This window comes from Aptenodytes forsteri, unplaced genomic scaffold (genome assembly GCF_000699145.1).
Source record: "Aptenodytes forsteri isolate BGI_AS27 unplaced genomic scaffold, ASM69914v1 Scaffold15, whole genome shotgun sequence".
NCBI classification, from domain to species: Eukaryota; Metazoa; Chordata; class Aves; order Sphenisciformes; family Spheniscidae; genus Aptenodytes; species Aptenodytes forsteri.
In genome coordinates this window covers 1,237,187-1,258,108 of record NW_008795129.1, presented here as the reverse complement: position 1 = coordinate 1,258,108, position 20,922 = coordinate 1,237,187, and the positions used below count along the sequence as shown (strand labels likewise).

General features: G+C 37.6%; 1 protein-coding gene across 1 annotated transcript in view; it reads left to right on the top strand.

The window, feature by feature from the left end:
* Positions 1-1,537: 1,537 nt before the first annotated feature.
* Positions 1,538-20,922, top strand: part of CUNH10orf11 (chromosome unknown C10orf11 homolog) — a 341,942-nt gene continuing 322,557 nt past the window's right edge. The window contains exon 1 of the mRNA XM_009277631.2: positions 1,538-1,628. Within this exon, the coding sequence (XP_009275906.1) occupies positions 1,600-1,628 (29 nt within the window). The 5' untranslated portion in view covers positions 1,538-1,599. The remainder of the gene's footprint in view (positions 1,629-20,922) is intronic.

The following is a 20,922-nucleotide window of genomic DNA, read 5'->3' as shown; positions in this document are numbered from 1 at the left end:
GTTTTTCTTATAACAGGAAGCTTCTGTTGAGAAAATGGGGATTAGTAAGTAATGAGAGGTCTACATAGTAATAATGTTAATATTGTAGATTTTGGTGCAGATAACATTTTAAATTTTTGGTGCAAGTTATTCCTTAGATAAGTATTCTGGCCTGCATTGATGCAAATCAGTATGCATGTCCAAAAACCTTCTACCGTGTCTGACTGAACTTCTTGCTAAAGAAAACACAGAAAGATAGGAGATGCTGAACTTCCACCTTTTTTGGAACAATCCTCCTGGGGCAAATTGTTAGAATTGTCCCATTAAGACAGAGCCCCCACCTATATGTACAGATTCATGGTTCAGAGGAGACACTGAGGCATAAGGCCAAGCGTTGTGTTATTTTTGCGAAGATCAACATACTAAAACTTGACATCAACGTGTCAGAACCTCAGAAACAGCAATGCTGTGGACACTAATTTTCTGGCTATTTTGAACTTAGGCTTGCAAGCCACACCATGTATATTGATGGTCACAATGATTACTGTGTTAAAAAATATTTAGGTTTTGTTATTAGAAAGTAAATAGGTTTTGTATATTGCAAGTGAATGAGGTAAAATACAAATATGCCATGATTTAGAGTACAGGAAAAACATTGTTTGTTATTAAAAAAAACCCCCAACTTTCCATGCATTCCCCCCCAAATATTCTCTGGCTATCAAGAATTAATTACAGCTTTTAAAGAGCCAAAACCCCCATGTATTACTAGCGTGTGTGTGCATGTGCAGAGTATAAATATGTCCTAGATATGCACAGGAATACATTAAGTGGATTTTTTTTTTCTTTAGTGTGATTACTTTTCATATGGTTCTGAGAGGAATATAATTCAATCTTTTAAGTCTTGGGAAAAGAGGGTGGTTTTTGAGCTCTTTAAAAGAGCAATTTGACCTGTTTTGACCAAAAGAATTGTCAGCAGCAAATCTGAATAAACTGGGGTGAAATTAAGAACTGTTTAAAATTCACTGTTGAGAAACAAAACAGCCTGTATATTACTGCCAAGTTCCTCCCGAACACACTTAAACTTTTACGTGATCACTCCTTTCTTCTCTTGTGCTATTTTTTCCTTTTGCTTCTTGAGCTGAGCTGGAAAAGAGAGGGCATACACTTAAAAGATTGAAGTGGTTAACTTAAAAAATAAAAATCCTTAATTAGTAGTGCAAATAACAGGAATACTATTCCAAAATGTGCCTGAATGCCTAGGTAAACACATAACAGTTGTTGTAAGGTAAGGCTTACGTGCAGTGTTATAACTTCTCAAGGCACAAAAATACATGTGTGGCTAGTGCCTTCTTCAAGGCGTAAACCCCAGCGGACAGTATGAAACATAGCTTAATAGAGCTTTATTGTGCTCCCTTTCCTTGTCCACCTTTGCTTTGTCTTTATCTCTTGCTGTCTCTCACTTGCTGAGTTCTTTTACTGTCATTCTTATAAGTTTTGATTGCTCTTTCTGTTGTTACTCTTTTGGACAGGCTTTCTCTCCCTCTGCATCTCCTCTTTATCTTCTGGGGACCATCATTTCTGCTTCGGGGTTTTCTGTTCTTTGAGCAATGTTTGTACGTGATGGAGAAGATGCTGGACCTCAGGATTACGTAAGTGACTGCGATGTGCATGTACCTGTAATCGCATGACAGATGATAAGCTGGATGTTGGGGCGTTTGTTAAGGGGGAGTAGAAATACTGCCTTGCGGCTAAAGAGCGTGTTCCTTATCAGGGCTTTGTCGATCACAGGGCTGCAGTAGAAAGCGCATAGATCCTGACTTGAGAGAGGGCCCTGTTGTGGCAGGTACAGCTGGTCAATGGGTGAAGCCACTGAGCCGTGCCTGACTTCCGACATAAATGGACTGAGAGAGGGGCCATAGCTGTTCACTGAAATCCATAAGGTACAGGTGGGAGGGGGTGGCACAAGAGGTATCTTGAGTCTTTTCAGAGGCCTCTTGCTTTTTGGATTTCTTACAAGATTTCTTCTTCCTGAATCTGGAAGATGCCAAGTGTTTTTTTCAGTTTGTGGTGTTTTACGTAACTTACTCCTTCTATTTTTGACTCTCATAAAGCACTTTGCCTTCTATATGACCTGTTTAAAATTTTGCATAGAATGAAGTAAATTTGTTCACAAATACGGTATTGAGAATGGGGGAAAGACCAGTTTTGTCTACTGCTGGGATTGTAGCTTGCAAATCTACAGGAATACTTTTGTTTAAAATTTTTGTTCAGAAGAGTAACAGCATGTTGCAAAGGGTACAACTGATGCACTTATTCAGCTCACCTGCCAAAACCTCCTATCCCATCAATATGTCATCACCATTTTGATTTCCAATACCTTTCAGATGTTTAAAAAACGTTTGCCTACTATTCTTATACTAAGCCTATATATTCGTTAACTCTGTGAACCTGTCACATCATGTATTGGAAAATTGATTATGAAAGCTGTGACTTAGTGTTTTGTGATGCACTTGGCTACCAAAAATAGGCTTTAAGAACCAGATGCCATAAGGAAAACAAAAATTAAAAAGGAAAACATTGGAGACTGTGGATTTTAAAACATATATAATTATATGTTTCTTGGATGCCTTTTGACTGATTAAACATAAAAATAAGATTGGAACAAAGCAAGCCTTTTAGTGTGTGCCTGCAGTTCCTCTTCTCCAAGTAATTGAATACAGGATTTCTTCTCTAACCCTGTTCCAGCAAGAATATGCACTGCTTAGGTATTCATTTCAGTGGCATTGACAATACTGACAATATAATTGACCTAAAAAGTTCTGGATTTCCTGTTAATGCACTTTAGAAATGTACATCAACTACAAAAAAATCATTTCTATCTACATTTCACTTGATTTCCATTTTCAAGAAAGGAGGTTTCATCATTATTATTCTATTTGAATAGCACTGATATCTTGAGAGATGGAAGGAGACTTCTATTGTATGCAGGAGTACTTTATTTCGATATTTTCTTTGTCTGATTATACATGATAAACACACATTAGTGACATTCCGTGCATGTTTTGAAGATAAATGGGATATCTCTTTAAACCATTCCTGACACTTCCTAACCTGTGGGCTTAATGGCATATTCTTTCTTTGATTCAATAATTTGTCTGTCAAAAAAGCTGTGCTGACATTCTCGTTGTTGTGGGACTGAAATGGAAAGAAATCTCTTATCTTTAAGATAATTTTTGAAAAATCGAGGCGAACATTTTAGGATAAAAATGTTTTAAAAATGATTTCAGTTGGAAAAAAAGATGTAAGTGTTGACATTATACCAACTGCTAGATGGCAAGTGATAAAAGGAAGAATGTTATCTAAAACTGTAAGTCCCCTTGAATTAATTAGGGAATGTGTGAAATCTTAGAAATGAAGACAGTTTCTACTACTATGCCTGCATAAGTATTTCTCGTTGTTGTGGGACTGAAATGGAAAGAAATCTCTTATCTTTAAGATAATTTTTGAAAAATCGAGGCGAACATTTTAGGATAAAAATGTTTTAAAAATGATTTCAGTTGGAAAAAAAGATGTAAGTGTTGACATTATACCAACTGCTAGATGGCAAGTGATAAAAGGAAGAATGTTATCTAAAACTGTAAGTCCCCTTGAATTAATTAGGGAATGTGTGAAATCTTAGAAATGAAGACAGTTTCTACTACTATGCCTTGCATAAGTATTAGTTCTGTCAAATACCTAGTAACTTTTAAAATAATGGACTATAGATGTAGCTAAAAGAGTCTGGTTTGCCAAACCTACGTCTCTTCTCTGTATAAGGCAAACATTAATATATGCATGCACACATGAACATGTACTTGTGTATGCATATTGTCTGTGTATGTATCGATACTTACGTGAATATACGGGTACACTGTCTATCTAAAATAATCTACTTGGGATATTTTATTCACAGAACTGATGTAGAGAGGATTAGTTCAGACAGGCTATGCAGAACCCTTTCGTTTTTCTTAGCACAGTCCTTTCTAAGGTGCTGGTGTAATGTGGAAAATAAAGGGCGTAAGCTCTGCGTGAAACAAAAATTGTGTCTCCTCAGCCCCCTAACTCTCCAGTTTTAATCTGACCGAGTAACACAGAACGGTATCAGAAGCCAAGGGTTCAAACAGTATTACATTATTGTGGAAGCTGCTTTCATGCTTTGAAAGTTTTTGCTTGAACCTTGTGAGCCGGGTCTGAGTTCTGTCTGCTGGGCACGCCAGTTTTACTTACCATTTTTTAGGGGCATGACAGATGTAGCAATTGTAATAGTTTTAAACTTAAAATATTATGCTTTTATGAGAGGTAGTTTAGGCAATAGGCTCCACAAGAGAATTAACTAACTCCGAGCGTTTGATTAAACACTCAGGTCTTCCTTCTTCATTGTTTTCCCTGTGTTCCATTTTGCCAATGAGCACTCCTCAGCGCTTTTTCCAGAGCTGAGGATTCCTCAGAGCTCCTGTCAAATGTGCCTCTGGCTGGATGGCTGACTAACAGGGATTGATCTTGCACAGGGTGTCTGCCTTAATTTGTCTTTCCCGATGATTAGTCTTGTCCGTTTACGTTATAATTGTGAAAGGCTGACCTGGTGACTGTAGCCTGTAAGTTATGATTTGAGGCTGAAGCTCCTTGGTTCGCAGTGCTTGCAGGGGCTGGAGAGCTACAATGTGTTTTGAGACGCTTGTCACCATGGTAGAGTTCAGAGAACTTGGGTGGTTTAAATATATCAGCCAACCAGCAGACCTGCTGGCACAGTATGTGGAATTGATAGGGAATGAGCAAAAGTGAGGCAGACCTGTTGGGAATTGGGAGAGAGAATAACAGAATTATCAGGAGTCCTCCTTTCCAAGATTCATAACAAGTGGAGTACTCAGACTCTTACCTAACCATGCTCAAAGGCAAAGAGAGAATATAGTTTTAGCAACAGACATAAACAAGATGAAAAACCCCTCCCTCAAATAATTCTTACCCTGGAAAAAACCCCACAACCAAAACCAAAAAACACAAACCTAAAAAAGATGCAAGGGCTATGTTGGGTCTAAAGGAAAGCAGGGAGTTAAAAATCAGAACACTGAAATGAACTTAGTTTGAGTTAAAAATCAGAACACTGAAATGAACTTTGTTTATGCACTTAGAGTTTGAAACTTGTCTATCCTGTAGCTGCCACCATTGTAAATTCTAGTTATGGTGCTTTCTAGATCACCTCTGACACCTATTGCGGGGAGCCCTTTGGTCACTCTCAGCAGAAAGGTATTCTTCCTATGCTCGCATGGTTGAATAACGGTTCTTGAGATGTTCTAGGGGATAGCTATCTTGGGGTCTAATCAAATAATTTACAATATAGCTGTATTTAGAAATCATGAAATGTGTATTGGCAGCTCGATAGTCTATTAAAGTTTACGCAAATGTCTCAACCCGCTAGTAGCATTGTTCTTGAGTGTAAAGTTATCAGGTGTGCTAACATGCTCTCAATTAGTCCTTTTGTTGTACTACGTGATATATTTAAAATTGGAGGGTATTTTCAGGAAAGATGTTTGCGGATGTCTTACTTTTAAAAGGCAAAGATGGGTTTTCCTAGTAGCAGGACAGCATCTAAAACCTGTGGTCCTATTGTGAGATTTCATTGGCTGATTCTGAAATTATTCATAGACTTTTGGGAAAGCACAGTGTCATATTTACATATGCTGTGACTTTTCCTTCACAGCTCTTTTTCATCCTGATGCAATGAAGTCTAAGGTCTGAGTAGTTTGGGAAAGTGTGTTACAGATGTGATACCTGGGAAAAAGGTGGTAGCTTGCTTTCTTGACAGTGGTGAAACTTGTGCACAAGCTGAAAAATCTAATTCAGCATGCTATCAGCATTAATAAGCAAATGTTTACATTTTTGAGGTCTGACATCACAAATGTTAATCCTTAAACCTGGACTTCACAGTTAAGCAGCAAAATTTGCTGGTAGATTGATATTTAGTTGAGAATTCTTTTAATAATAGTAACTAAGGTTAGGATCAATGTAAATGTTATTGTAAGCTTATCTATTTTTAATCTTTTCAGTCTGAACCAGAACCGGTGGTGTTTAGTTACCATCAGTATGAAATAGTAGCACTTTGTATATTAATGTCCTCTGGAATGAGACAAAAGCTGTTGATCTGATTGCATATTAAACCTTAAGCTATTATTGCAGCAGTGTTAACAGATTCCATTGATGTGAAACGGCCTGCGTAGGGTTGACTGATCTGTCTTTGCACTAACCAACTGATGAAGTATTCAAATAAAATGATCACTCATAGATCCCTCAAAGAAGGAGTGGGGGAAAGAAGGGGGAGGGGGAGCTCCACACAATAAACAAAGCAAAGGCACTCAATCCTTTTCAAAGACTTATAAATATTTAATAATCATCTGTCTACGGCCAATCTAGAAAAAGAAATCTTTAAATAGACTGTTCTAAAGGCCAAAACCTGAATTTTAATTGAGGCGGTTCGAAGTACGCATTAGTTAGTCTGGCTTTTCCTTGGATGTAAAGGCAATATTTTCCTGGGGCAGGGTGCGAATCTTTCAAAATGTAGCTATAACTGTAGGCAGATTTGGATTTTTGGTGTGGCAAAATAATGCTGCATGAGAGTATTTTTTGCTACTGGAAAAATACTTTTAGCCTGATCACTTCCATTTTGACTGAAGGTAAATCTCAGCTGCTGTGATTACGTACAAAAAATTCTATGTCTATATATATAGATATAAAAAAAAAAGTGAAATGGCACGGTCTTCAACAACATTAACAAGTTTTTAAGAACTGCCTTTATTCTCCCCATCCTTTCTCCTAGGTCATATCACCTGCTTCAAGTGTCCCCTTGGATGAACCTCTCGTATCTCACACTAGCCAATTTCGACAGTCTAAGTGCTCAAATTGAGCCATTTTGTTCTCTGTAAAATAAACCCAGGCCCATTATGCGTGATTTTTCATTCACACACCCCTCCTCTTCATTTTCTCCCTCCTCTCCTTACTACAGCTCTGTGAATGTGGAGTGGCAACATTGTGAGCACCAGTGTTTTCACTCCAGGCATGTCAACTTCAATCTGCTGCGATTTGGTGTGAAATCTGTGCCATGGTGTGGGGCAGAAAGGTCAACCCCCCCATAATTGATGTTGCTTATTCATCTGCTTCCCGTGTATTTTTTTCTCTCCACACACTGGCCTTTGTTTGGATAAATTGTTTGAAGATTTACTGTAGTTCTTAAAGCCTGAGAAGCGGCTCCTGCTGTACAACTTCAATGTCCCCGCTAGGCAGGAGGCTCAGCTAGGATGACACATAATGGCATTTAGACAGAAAGATCTTTTTCTCCCAAGACAAAACGTAGAGGACATCTTCTGGCATAACAATTAAGGCAATTTTCAGACTAATTTACTACGGAATCACTTTGTACAGTCCCCTTGTACACTGATATTTAATATGTTAATTGCTATTAAAACCTGAAATATTATTTTAAAGAATTCGTAGACTTCAGCAAGTTTGTGTATATCTGGAGAGGGTGAGAAGGCAGCGATAGAGAAGAAAGAGAAACTTTTAATGAATGTGGTGATTTAAATTCCACATAGGTACATTTTAGATTATTAAGGAAAACCCTCAATGATCATAAAGAATCTGAATGTAGTAATTTATTGTATTTTGGGTCATCAACCTTTGTTCTGCTTATGTTAGCAAATGGCATTATTTGAGGAAGGAAAAAAGAAAAGGTGCTGTTTAGATACTTGGAGGGGCTTAATGGAGATTTGAAAATAAGATTTAGTAAATGTAATAATATTAAAATTCCTTGCATTTTCAGATTTCCAGTGAGCATACGTGTAAATATTTGAGCCCTGTGGTAATAAATACAAGGACATAAATCTACAAACTTTAAAGAACGTCTGTGTCGTAGTGGCTGTAGTCCTGAAAAGGGTGCATAATTTACTGAGAGAAATCCTTAAAAATAGGAGAAACGCTTGCTTCTTTAGTAAAGAAAAGAAGGAAAAAGCTTTATCACCTAGTAATCCTGCCTGTAGATTGAATAAAATAGTTTGAAATCATTGTTTTGATTCCCATTGACTGAAGGCTAGAGTAGCTTTATTGGTTAAGCTGTTAAATCTGCTGTGGTTTAAACACTTTTTTTCCTGATGCGCCCTTGCTTCAGTTGACCTTGAAATGCATTATCTCATCCTTTTTTATTTTTTGGAAGAAAATGTCTATTGCATCAGATAATTTGAAGCTGTCTTAAAACACTGAATATGCTTTACTACTATTCTTCTAATCTTTTCAAGGATAATGTGAAAGTATAATCCATGAGTATTTCTTCTGCGATCTACTAGACAGTGCTGGCTCCTCTTGGTGATTCACTAAGGAGGCTCTACCTGCAACTAGTAAGCAGGGTCTAAGATGTGTGTGGCACTGTGAATACTTCTTTGGTTTAGTTATGGAATACAAATAAACTGCATCTGGAAAACCAGCCGGCACTTTCTTACCTAAGGCGGCCAATCCAGGGCAATGCTAAGATATTAGAATTCTGAAGAATCGTTATCTTGATCAAGAATAATGGATTAAAGAAAATCCTTTTAGAATTGAAAGTAATTGACAGTAAAATCCAAATAACTGAAGTGTTATAGAATGCCCATTACTTAGGATCTAGAGCAGGTTTATGGTAGTGCATGCACCTAAAAGCAAACCTCTCATGCAATCATACTGGTTTCATCCTGAATGTAGTTCTGTTCTCGGACTGAAAATCTTACTAGCTGCTTTTGCAAGCTCAAATGTAGTTACTGCAACATTTTCGTATGAATATCATCTTTCTTTGCAATATCTTCTTGTTATATGTCTGTCATAACAAGTTTACATGAAAAGAGTATGCAAAGATTCTTATTATAGAATTTGTACATATCTTAGTACTAGCTGTGGTGTTTATTTTGTGGATTTGGCATTTCTATATATTCTTATTAGTCAGGTTTTGTTTGTGCTCATTCTTTAAATTAAAAATGCCTGTCATTAACCGAAATCTAAAAAAACCCATGTGTCGTCTGTCATTTTTAAGACCACTAGTATGCATCAATAATTGAAATTTCACTTCCTTTTTATTCCTTTTAAATAATACACATGCGGTCTTGGATATATATGAAATTGTATTTTGAACAACAATACATCTGAGATACAGACATCAGTAGGAAAATAATGAAACATTTCACACAGCTCCACCCAGTTTATTAGACAGTCTGACCGTTAAAATATTGGTGCAAAGAATCTATAGCACTGAAAAAATAGCAACACATACCTAAGTTATTTTTACATATGTTCCATTTTGAAATGGGGAGGGGGGGGGGAATCATATCGTATCTTAGATATCTGCAAACAAAAGTTAAATGAAATGCTTAACAGAAATTACCCTTCCTTTAGCTTCCTAGCTGCTTTAATCCAGGTTGTTCTCATCCCTTTTAATAGTCAAAAAAGTTTTAATTTATTCGCATTGTTCTTCCTGCCAAACTTGGAATATAACCTTGCGGCATAAGGCTAATTTCCTCTCCTTTCTTCATTTAGAAGTGGTTGGAAAGCCTAAAAATATAGTCTCTCTTTGCAGGGTAGTATGCCTTTCCTGTCAGGTGAAGAAGCAATATTTGAATTTATTTAGGATTATTTTTAGTGAAATGGCAGCTATAATGCAGGGACGACTGCTTCTTGTACACTTTTGGAGGTGCACTATAGTGGATCTAAGCAATCTGCTGGCCTGGATGGATGTTTTGCCAGGGCTCTGTCGGCTTAAAACTTTTAAATGTTTTGGAGCAGGCTGGATTAACGGGAGAATTAGAAATACAAAGCGTGTTAAAATCTGGGTGACGGCTTTCTCGTGAGCAGCCTTGCCACAAACTGTACAGCTCCCAGGACTAAAAAGCTCATATTTCATGTTCACTTCCATGCTTTATTGTTATATATTTGTACCTGCCTTTTCTTTTTGCAAATAATGAGTATGAGGAACATGCAGTGTTTTTTCCCAGACAGTTTAGACCTAACATTTGTGGAAAAGAAAGATTCTACAGTTTTGTGACATGGGAAGTTGGATTTTGGTGGAAGGTTTGTTAGTGATGGGAAGAACAGGTTAAACATTATTTTTTTTAAAAATTTATTTATTTAAAAAATTTATTAAACGGGTTTTGTCCATTGCGTATAAAATGGGAGTTCAAATTTGCCCTGTAGTGAGAACACATGGTAAATATGGAGACTAGCTGCATTCCTAAATTGTGAATTTTTAAGACTCTCTACATAATAAATATACTTTATGGCATAATTTTTGATGCCTGTGTAATACTAGTCCGAACCTTGTCTACTCTTGTAGTCTTTGTAATTCTTATCCATTCTATAAGTGCTAGATCAATTGGCATTGAGATAGCTTGTTATCTCACATACATCTGTGCCCAACTTGTATTGCTAGTAGCGAGACAGATATATCCCACTTTCTTTGAGAGTAGGATTAGTCATATTTGTTTAAATGAAGTGTGAATTCAGTATTGGTGAAAAGTGCCGGACTGACAACTCTTGAAGATGAGCTTCTGGATCTCTGTGGAACAGGGAACAGAATTGCTTTGCTCTACTGGTGTATCTTTGCCCTGACCTTGGACACATCACTGCTAATAATTGGGCAAGTTTAGTCTCCAAGTTGATTTTGAACCTGTCTTCTGCTTTGAATCTGATGGCAAACTGCCAGATGAATTTGCTTGAAATGAAGCTCCTCACTGGCAGCTGGGCCAAGACTATAAAAAATATGTTCACTTTGTCCATCAAATAGTCTTCAGTAACAACTTAGGGCAGTTTAGCTTGCTGCAGTCCTCCTGCTTCCTGCCTTCCCTTCCAGCTCAATTTTAACTGGATCATATCCCTGAACTGCTTAACCATGGGATTGCACGAGAGACAGTATGTAGCTGAAGGGAGGAGGGGGTGAGGTCAAACACTAAAAGCAAAGAATAGGAATATAAGAATGTGGCAGTCTAGATTCAGATTGGCTTAATTATTATGACACTGTAACATTGCAAATTAGTGGTCTGAGCTTGGTTTAAACTAATAATTTGGGGTGAAAATGGCTAGCATTGAAGTCCTATTATGGGCAAAGGCACCCAGCTTTGCTGTGTCATTCTAAAATGAGTTAAAATAACATATACGCAAACAAAGCCTTACAGATTCCTACAGAAAAAATTATTTCTTTCAGCCTTTTCATTTTATATTGAAACTCATACCATACTGAATTATGAAAAAGACCCTTGAATTATTTTGTGTGTGTGACGTGATTATATTGACTGTATTGCATTAATCTTGGCTGTTGTAGTCCCACTATGTTTTCAAAAAGGTGGGTCCACCTGTGTCTGCTTGTTGGCTTTTTTTTTTTCCCCCTTTTAAAAATCTCTCCCTGAATGAGTTTTGTAAATATTCAGTCTTGACTTCAGCTTGCATTGCGGTGTCATCAATTATGACAGACTGCTGCCTCTTCTCTCCACTCTTCATCTTTTCCCTGTCAAAATGCACCCTTTGGCAGAATATTTTTCAAGGGCTAAATGTGAGTCTAAGGGAGTCACTGTCAAGGTATTTTTCATAATTTCAAAAATATTTTTCTCTTCCTCTTGTTTATAATTACCTCTTGGAAACTTCAAATTGAAATGTTTCTTTACTGGTTTTTCATCACATGCACGCTGTGCTGAGATGGCAGGGCAGATTTGAAGGTTATTAATGTATTTTTTACCCTTTGGGGTTGGAGGAGAAGGGAAAAGACTTATGGCATAGTGTATATAATGTATTCCCCCCTCACACCCCCACCTCAATAAATACTAAAGATTTTATATGAGTACCAAAACCTGGTCTGATACTGCTTTCGTGGGAGGGCTTTTCCTCCCTTCCTCCTATATGTTAAAAGGCCAGCTGCTCGTGGTCCTTGCATCTCATAGTAGGTGAATAATGAAACCCTAAGGCCACAGCAACTGTTTGCAGCCTGGAAAGAGCCACAGCTGAATACCTAGGGAAGGTAGGGACTTTATTTGTCCCTTTTCTCTGCTGTTCCAATAACCAGGGATTTGTTTAGATCCCAAGGTATCCAAAAAGCTTGTAAGGTAGCCAAGCAAGTTTTGCTCATCGAGAAGCCTATCAGATATTTTCATTTTATTTTTTGATCTCCTTAGTAAATATTGAGATAGCTTCATTTGCGCAGTCTCTGAAGCATTAAACGCGACACTCATTTTCCTTCTTTTGCTATAATATGTATGTTAACTTTGCCTACTGTGCTGCCAGCATGTCATGTTATTGTGAGCTTCATGATTATGGATTTTCTTTTCCCTAAAGTTTCATCTCTAATTTTTTGTTCATGAGACAGTTTTGGCTGTTAATTGAAAAGAAGGTATCTCTGATGAACATGAAAGCAGTTTGTACATGCAAAACCAAGAATAAACAAGAAAAGCTCAAATGAAAGAAATGACATAATAATTTGGGAGCTTATAATTTTGAAGCCAGTCTAATTATTTTGCACACTGGGGTGATACTTCAGCTTTGTCAAAGAGAGTGGCTCTGTTAAAGATATTTGCTCAGGCAGCCCTTTTCCATATACCCCTCTTCTCTGCAGCTGCCTTTTCCCTGAAATAGGTTTGGGTTTTTTGTTTGTGTGTTTGATTTTTAATAAAATCTCTTTCTTCATAGAGTTCTGATTTTGTAAGGTGAAAGACCCAAAGACTCTCTAGAGAATGTGTTATTAATGTTGATTTTGCCTTAAAGTCTCAGGCTATTTTAGTAATAGGTGAGAACATGGCAGGTTGCTTCTATCAGATTACATTAATATCACCTTCTCTTTAATGATGTAAACTGTTGATCTGGGGTATGGAAAGATACATACATACACATTCACCTCTTTTTCATTAGATTCTATTTTCCTCGATGCTATGGTCCAAATTCCAATTTCTTATAAATTTCAGAATTTGTAATTCTGAATTTAATTGGAGTCTAAGAATTTAACATTTGGTAAACATGAAAACCTGTACTCAAGATACATTATATTGAGTGTAGAAATAGCTGTGCTGTTTCTAAAGGTTACTCTGATGGAAGAGACAGTGTAAATATGTTTTTGCATGGCTTACACAGCTGCCCAGGTTTGGCTGAGGGTTCCGCATGATCTGCTTTACTTGTGCGTGCTAAGAGCTGAGGTATGGTATTCTCTAAACTCGTGTTGGTTTTGCAGGGATTCCCTGACATTTTAAGGCAATGGTGACCATGCACGAAGAAGGTGAGGAGACTAGAACCATTACATTAGGTGATTCACAGACTGTTGTTTTGATTTTGCTTTCTTCATTTAGCATTTTGAATCTGTAACAAATCATTGTGTTTGTGAAAAACCTTTTTTTCAGCATTTCCATGGCTGAAAGGCTAATCCAATCTCCTGTTTCTGGGACTGTTGGTTATTGTGCATGCATAGAGGAGGAGTATGGCCTGCTGGTTAAAACAGGGAACTACTAGGATACAGAAATGTGCAATTCCTGGCCCTGCCATATAATTTCCATATGACCTTGGGCAAGATATGTCAGATAAAACTTACTTCACAGGGGCATAATATAGCTGAATTGATGAGATTGTAGTGCTTTTAGATCCTCTTGAGGAAAGTTACACAAAAAGAAATTACTACCATAGTAGCATAGTTGTGAAAGTGAAGAAGAAGAGCTGGCACGATTAGGAGACAATTCATTAACTTTCCTTTCCGGCTATTTAAAAACTTTTCTAACTTAGTTCAGGTTAGAAGAGTTGATGCGCTGTCGGTTTGTTTCTGTCCTTGATATGCATGTGCAGCTCCCATTAGTGCCAGCAGGAGCCCTGTGCTTGCATCGCGAGATGAGAATAGACCCCTGTGCGTGTAATGATAAGTTAGATAGCCTCTTGTGGCTCTGTGTATGATTTCTGATCTATTGTGCCAGAGATACTACAGCATGAGAGAGAGCTGCTGTCATTTTCAATAGGAAGTGAGAACTTTAAGAGCTTGAGAACTGTCCTCTTTTTTGAATAGCACTTTTGCTGCATGAAGTGTAATTTATTTTTATCACAGCAGGCATAAAGCTTCCAGGTTTTCATAAAGAAAAATGATCCATATAGTGCCCATGTCGATTGAACGATCATCTGAAAACCTGTAAATTCAAAACACAGCCCTTTCTCAGTGCAAAGTATTGTTCCTTTTTGCTGCAGCTTTTAATTTTTTTAATCTTGTACTTTCATTAGTACTTCAGACATACTATAAAACAGTGTTTTCATCTCAGTAATTATTTTTCCAGCCATCAGTTTGCCTGTAGCAGGACACATTATTTAATTATAGTAACAAAAACTTCTTCAGACATGACTTTTTGTGCTTTCAAAATCTTTCAAGGCGGTACTTCCTAAACTTTTTTCTTTTTAAGTAGCAAATGTGAATCAATCATTAAAATTTAAGAAGAAAGGGGAAAGGAGGGGAGAGGGTGGGAGAAGGGGGGGAAGAGAAAGAAATTGTTTGTATCTTGCCTGATACACAAACACACAAAAAGAAAAGAAAACAAAGCAAGACCTATTATTAGTCCTACAACTTGTCAGTTTGATTAGTGAACGGTTGCCTCTCTCTCTTCTGAGAAAACACTACATCTTTAAATGATGTCCATTCTTAAATGTAGAAACCCCGCATTGTGTCTGTTAGTGCATAATTGGACTGTCTTTTAATACAAGCAGAGGCACTTGTTTCTGAATATAAACCCTGCACCTCAACAGGTCAGGGAGATAGTAAAAACCTGTTGTTTGGCTTTGTCTTGGGGAATAATGGAGTCACTAATCTACTTGATCTCTGGGAGTCAGATAAAGAAGAAAGTGAACGATGCATACATTTCAAAGATGGAAGGCACTTGTAAAAGCAATTTCTTTGGAGGGAAAAAGTAGAGCAAAGGCTGTTGGAAACCTTTTAATTAGTACTAATTACCTCAGCAGAAAACGTTGGAGGCTTGAAAGGATTTGTGTCAGCAAGTGAAAGATCAAAGATTGCGGCGCTCGCATTTTAATCTGTTGGCTATAAAAACGAATAAGGGGGTGGTAATGGGGCCCATGAGAATGACAACCCAGGTGGTGGAGGCCTTAATCCCTTCTTTACTGCTAACGCCTGAGGCCTAGTTCCAATTACATAATAAGATGATTTAATTTTTGCTTTAATTTTAACAAAAATTAAGTTTATTTTAGCTTTCAGTAAGGATGAGACAAGGTTTCCAGACAAAGTCCTGTCAATTTATTTCTTCTAATGTTTTAAGTCCAAGCCTTTATTTAGCCATTTTTTTCCTAAGTGGCTGAAGTTGCTTTATAAAAGGCCATGAGGCAGCAAAGGTGCTTTGATGTGGTCTCTGGAAATGGGGAGGGGCTGGCAGCGGGTGACTGGTGGCCACTGTGGTGGCGCTTCGAAATCCGGTAGTGCCATGAGTGAGCCTTCTTTCTTTTATTTATTTATTTGTTTGGTTTGTGTGTTTTTTTGTTTTGTTTTTTTTTTTTTTAAAAACAAACTGCCTAATTGCGTCAGCAAGGAATACATGCTTGCTGTGGTACTTCACTTCTCTGTTTTCTTTCAAAACACTCTGGGCGGGTTCACATGATCACGTGTGAGGTAAATTACATCTTTATTTTTGTGGCTTGAGCAGATTATGTGCCCCTCAGAAATCTAATTGTCATCAAATTCCTCTACGGCCAAAAGAGTGAGCATACTGCTTAGGCTGAAGATAGGCTGATGGCTGCAGTGTAGACTTCAAATGGATAAAACTTATGTCCGGGAATCTCCAGCACTTCCACCCTCCCCCCCAGCCATTGTGTTGATGCGGGAGGTAGATGCATCTTGAAGTAGCATTGGGTTTAGAGTTCAACTCAGGCAGTCAAGTGTTACCTATACTGAGTGAAGTGGTAGGGTTTGAGTTTTTCATTAATTTGACTTGTACAAAAGGCTATATTATTTACGGTCTGAGGAGTCAAGATAGTAAGTTGCAGCTGCTCATGTATTTATTTTTATAGGTAATTGGACTAAAAAGCTGGAGGCAGTGGCAACACAAATAATCAGGCCTCTATTCTGGGTTACACCTTTAAGTTTCGTATTCCATATTTATTCAGCACCTAAAGCTTGAAATGAACTTTGAACTACATACTTTATTGAGTTTTATATTGAATTTTTATATTCAAAATATGCTAAATGTGTATATGACTTAGATAATTATTTGACAGTGTATATAATAGCACATCCTCAGCTACTAGCCTATTCTGCTTCTAATTCAGCCTTCAACCTCAGGTTCTTAGGGTGTTTGATTCTATTCTGACACGATAGAAAACAGTGTTGATTTTTAAATAATACTGTTTTGAATGAAGTCTTGTGGTCCCTCAGTAGGCTTTATCTGTATTAGCATGACAGTAAAACATGAAAAAAACCCAGATAACGAAGTTCAGTGTTGTCTTCCTTATGCTTGCCTTTTCCTGATCGGTGGAATATCTGTTGTCTTTAGGAATGGTTCAAAGCTACGCCAGGGGAGGTTTGTTCTGGACATTAGGAAGCATTTCTTTACCGAGAGGGTGGTTAAACACTGGAACAGGCTTCCTAGAGAGGTGGTCGATGCCCCAAGCCTGCCAGTGTTTAAAAGGCATTTGGACACTGCCCTAATAACATGCTTTAACTTTTGGTCAGCCCTGAATTGGTCAGGCAGTTGGACTAGATGATTGTTGTAGGTCCCTTCCAACTGAAAAATAGTATATTTTCTTTCTTGGGCATGGAAAACCAACTGAACTGAGACCTGAGCCTCTTTCCAGGGCAGTGTAGGGCAATAACACTAGCTTGTTTTTTCGAGATGGCTCTTTCCTGTCGGAGCGCTCCGTCATGGGCCACAGTGGGTGACTGTCCTGTGAAGCTGCTCAGAAGGACCCAAGGTGCTACAGGATCATCTGTTGTTCCGGGAGATGTCAGGGTGATTCTCTAGTCCATCCTCTTGGACTGTAAGATTGTAACCTGCTACCTTTCCCTGCCAGTGTTTTGTATGGTTCCATTTTAAATATAATTGCTGCGTAGAAATGGAGGACACTGACAGGAGGACACTATCCAGCATTTTTGTGATGTGCATGTTCCTTTATTTTTATTTATTTATTTTAAATTATGTATGAATTGGAAGAAACGTATTTGTTGTCTACCGTGTATGTTCCTAGGAAATTTTATTTGCTCACATTTCAGAGTGTGATAATCTTTGTAATTTCAGAGGCTGAATTGTAGAGTCTTGTTTTGACCAAATGGTTTTCACTATTAAATACTGTCTGCTTCCATTGCTGAGGTAATGTGTCAATATCACTCATTATTCTGCATAATATGAGCAATGGGAAAAATAACCAAAATAAAAACCAAAATGAACTTTTAAGTAAACTAATAACTTCATTTTGACCATGCATTTATTGTTTACTTATGTAAACACTTATGTAAACACTTTTAATGCATGTTGCAAGAGTTTCATTGAAATGCAAACCCCCCCAATTTGACTAAACAGATTTAATGAATAGATTATTATATTAAAACATTACCAAAAGTCAAAAAGATATAAGCACATGCTTATCTCTGAATTTGAACTCACATATATAAATCTTTGCAGGATTACCATAAGGCCCAGTAACACAAAAAAAGTTGTACAAACATTTAGTCCTGAGCAGTTACCATGCAACAGTGTTTGACTGAGTGCAGTGTGTGGTAACGATTCCCAAAAGTCATGGGGTGTTTCCTTGCTTTCTGCTCTTTGCAAGAGTGATTTATGAGTTCACAAGTTCCTTCCCAAACTCCATAATTGCCCTGACAGTTCCCCAGACGGACTATATTCAAGTTGGTATAAAACAGTACTCATTGCAGCTGGGCCTTCTAATTCATCTTGAGTTAGGTACAGGACTTCTCGTTCTTTTTGTCTTTATTTAGGTTTGTTACCTCTCTAGAAACACTGTACCATGGTAATTGGTACTACCTTGCCCTCAAACACCAGATATGCCTGAAAGCAAAACAAAGTTCTATTTACTAAGACTTAGCCGAAAGCTTTTGGTTTTAGGAATGGAAGCAAGGACAAATACAAAACTCGGTCTTTGCATATAGTTAGCAGGTCACCTTTCCACTTGCTGAATCCATCTTCTCTAGGATTCCTGGAATGGATTCCAGCAGGTACTGCTTCGGGTCCAGGTGTCTCAGCAATGCATCTTCTCAGTCCTGCCATCAGTTCTGATTTAATGCTGTCAGAAACCAGAAACTTTGGAGATGGTGTTCGGAAGCTGTTGGCGATTCTGTTCTGTATTGACTGCATGGCTCCTCCTTGCCCTGAACACAACTATTTCCTCTTTCTCCCCGGGAGCGTCAAACTGGCCAGTTACCTCCCACTCCAGCTGGACTTGTCCTCCTGTACGGGATTCATGCCGTCCTGCTAAGTATTATACAAGACACATACATACGTTTCATAAATGATCTCTGGTATGTGGCGAGCTTTCTAGAAAGAGATGAAACAGGATATAATGTTAACACTGATGACAGACCCAGTAACACAGTTACTTTGTTTAAACAAGCCCATGAAAAAGTGTTTCCCCTCTTACAGCTTTTCTGGTGTTGCAAGCTTCCACTTGCATAATGTACAATTCACTGGAGATTGTGCAGACATAAGTAAAAGAAAAAGTTGTCTCTTGCTTGTGTATACTTGCATTTTAGAGTAAAGTACATCCATGTGGAAGATGTGCTGTTTAGCAGTTAGGTAGTCTCCTTGAAAGGATTCTAGTTATTCTTATTTGGCTCAGTCATGCATAGATCTTGTATGCTTTTATCCTAAGTTTTATAGATCTAATAATCTGTTTACTAGCTTTTGGGGCTTAAATGCTAGTTACAGTAAGGAAATCTTTTACAAGTAATGGTTTGAGTGCAAAATGAAACATTGAAGAATAAAGATGAAAATTTGCCTTATGCTTGGAGATCGTTAAAAGATTTTTAAATATACACCAAAAGTTAAATTTCCTAAACTGTTATTAAGGCACCTAGGTGATCTGACCTTCTTAAGCCACTTATGTCCGAGACTTTTTTGTTTTAAGGTCCATAAGAACTGTTGTTTGCTCAATACAGTTAAAAATAAAAGTGTTCTGATTTCAAAACTAGACGTGTAGCTTCCTGATTCAGGCACCTGTGCTAATGTAAAGCTTAAACTTGCAAAGCTTGAACAGTCACCCTTTTGCCACCCTTGGACATCCCTGGACTGATACTTTACCTTATACTTTTTTTTTAAAGTATGCTGTGAACTTAGTATGTAAGAAGTGCTTGAGCATTAAGGATGCTGATGAGCAAAATGTTTAGGAAGACGATATTAAAAGTTGTACTGTGGTTAAAATAAATATTGAAGGACAACCTAGATCCTTGCTCCAGAAACATAAGGGTGTAAAATATTCTTGAACAAAATCTTTAAATATATAACAAATTTGGAAGCTTGTGTGAACAATTTTGTTGGTGTAATTGACAAAACTCTCGTTTCAATAATCAGAAGCTATGTGACTTTTGGAAGCTTACCAACAGTGGCTTACGTGTTGATTCAGTTACTCGTATTTGTTTGAGAAAGTGTGCAGTTTAAGTAGATCTTATAAAAAAACATGGATACAATGAATCTCACTTCAGTACTTTATTAAATCTATTTAAATATACATTAAAATATTTCAGAGATTTTAGAGGAATATTCTGGATAATGCATTATTTGCTAGGAATATTCTTAGTCAGCAAATCCATGTAAGCAGGAACATATATTTTCTGCTTTTCCATCATTTTAATATGTATGTTGTATGCTTCTAATAATCTTTGTGTTCTTCTCATCTGCATTTAACAGCATTTAGAAATCTTTCTTAGGATTATTGAAAGCTGAAATATCTTTTAGTCGTCTTCTCCTTCTTCCCCCTTCTCAACAAATTTCATGAGAAAATTAAAAATTTGAAATGAATCTCCTCTATCTTATTTTGCTGTGCAGTTCTAAAGTATTCTGATGAGCCTGGATAAGCTGATGTGGCCTTTAGGGAGAGACACATCAAATATAGGCAGACAGCTCCTATGTCTGGTAACAAAGACTGAGGAGGTCAAAACTATCCCAACAGGCCTGAGCAGGTCAGTCAGAGGCAAATGTTGGAAATAAAATTTGGTGGGGAGGGGAGTAAGGGTCCTGGGTCAAGTCCTGTTCAAAAAGTCAGCTTTGTCAAAAGCTTCAGTCACATTCTTACCTACAGGCAACCTCTGCTGATCCCAACTCATTAATCGAACTGGAGAGCCGTCTTGACCCTGGCTCCTTCCCTTTGAAGTGTGGTGTCCTCTGCAGCATGAGGAAATAATTTGCTGCCTGATTCAATGAGCCATCAGTAGAGCCAGCAGACCTAATGACATGTGAGAATATTAACCTCCTACCACGAAGAGCTGTGAATCTTGAGAGGCAGTCTATAATTCACCCAGCACTCCTGAGCCTTCCCTTTCTGTCTTATTCTTGCACTCACTTTCTCACTCACAGGGAGAGAGAGAGAGGAGAGAGACCCTCTTGTCATAAAACTTTATTTTCTTCAGTAGTGGGAGCCTTACTGAGCTGCTTGATAATGAGTTACTTTCCTTTTGCAGTTGGATAAAATTTATACTGAAAACTAGACATCCGTCTTGCATATAATCATTTCTGTTTAAAATATGACACAGGCTATGTAACTGACATTAAGGGGGAGGTAATCTGAATACTTACCCAAGTAGACTATTTTATGTTTCCTTATTTATTTTTCATCATCAAAGGAAAAAAAGTAAAGACAAGAAAACAAACATGCATAACAATGATGTTATTCTGTATAATGTGTTTTCTAGCTGCCCTCAGTCAAGAGGATTTTTCTGCAATC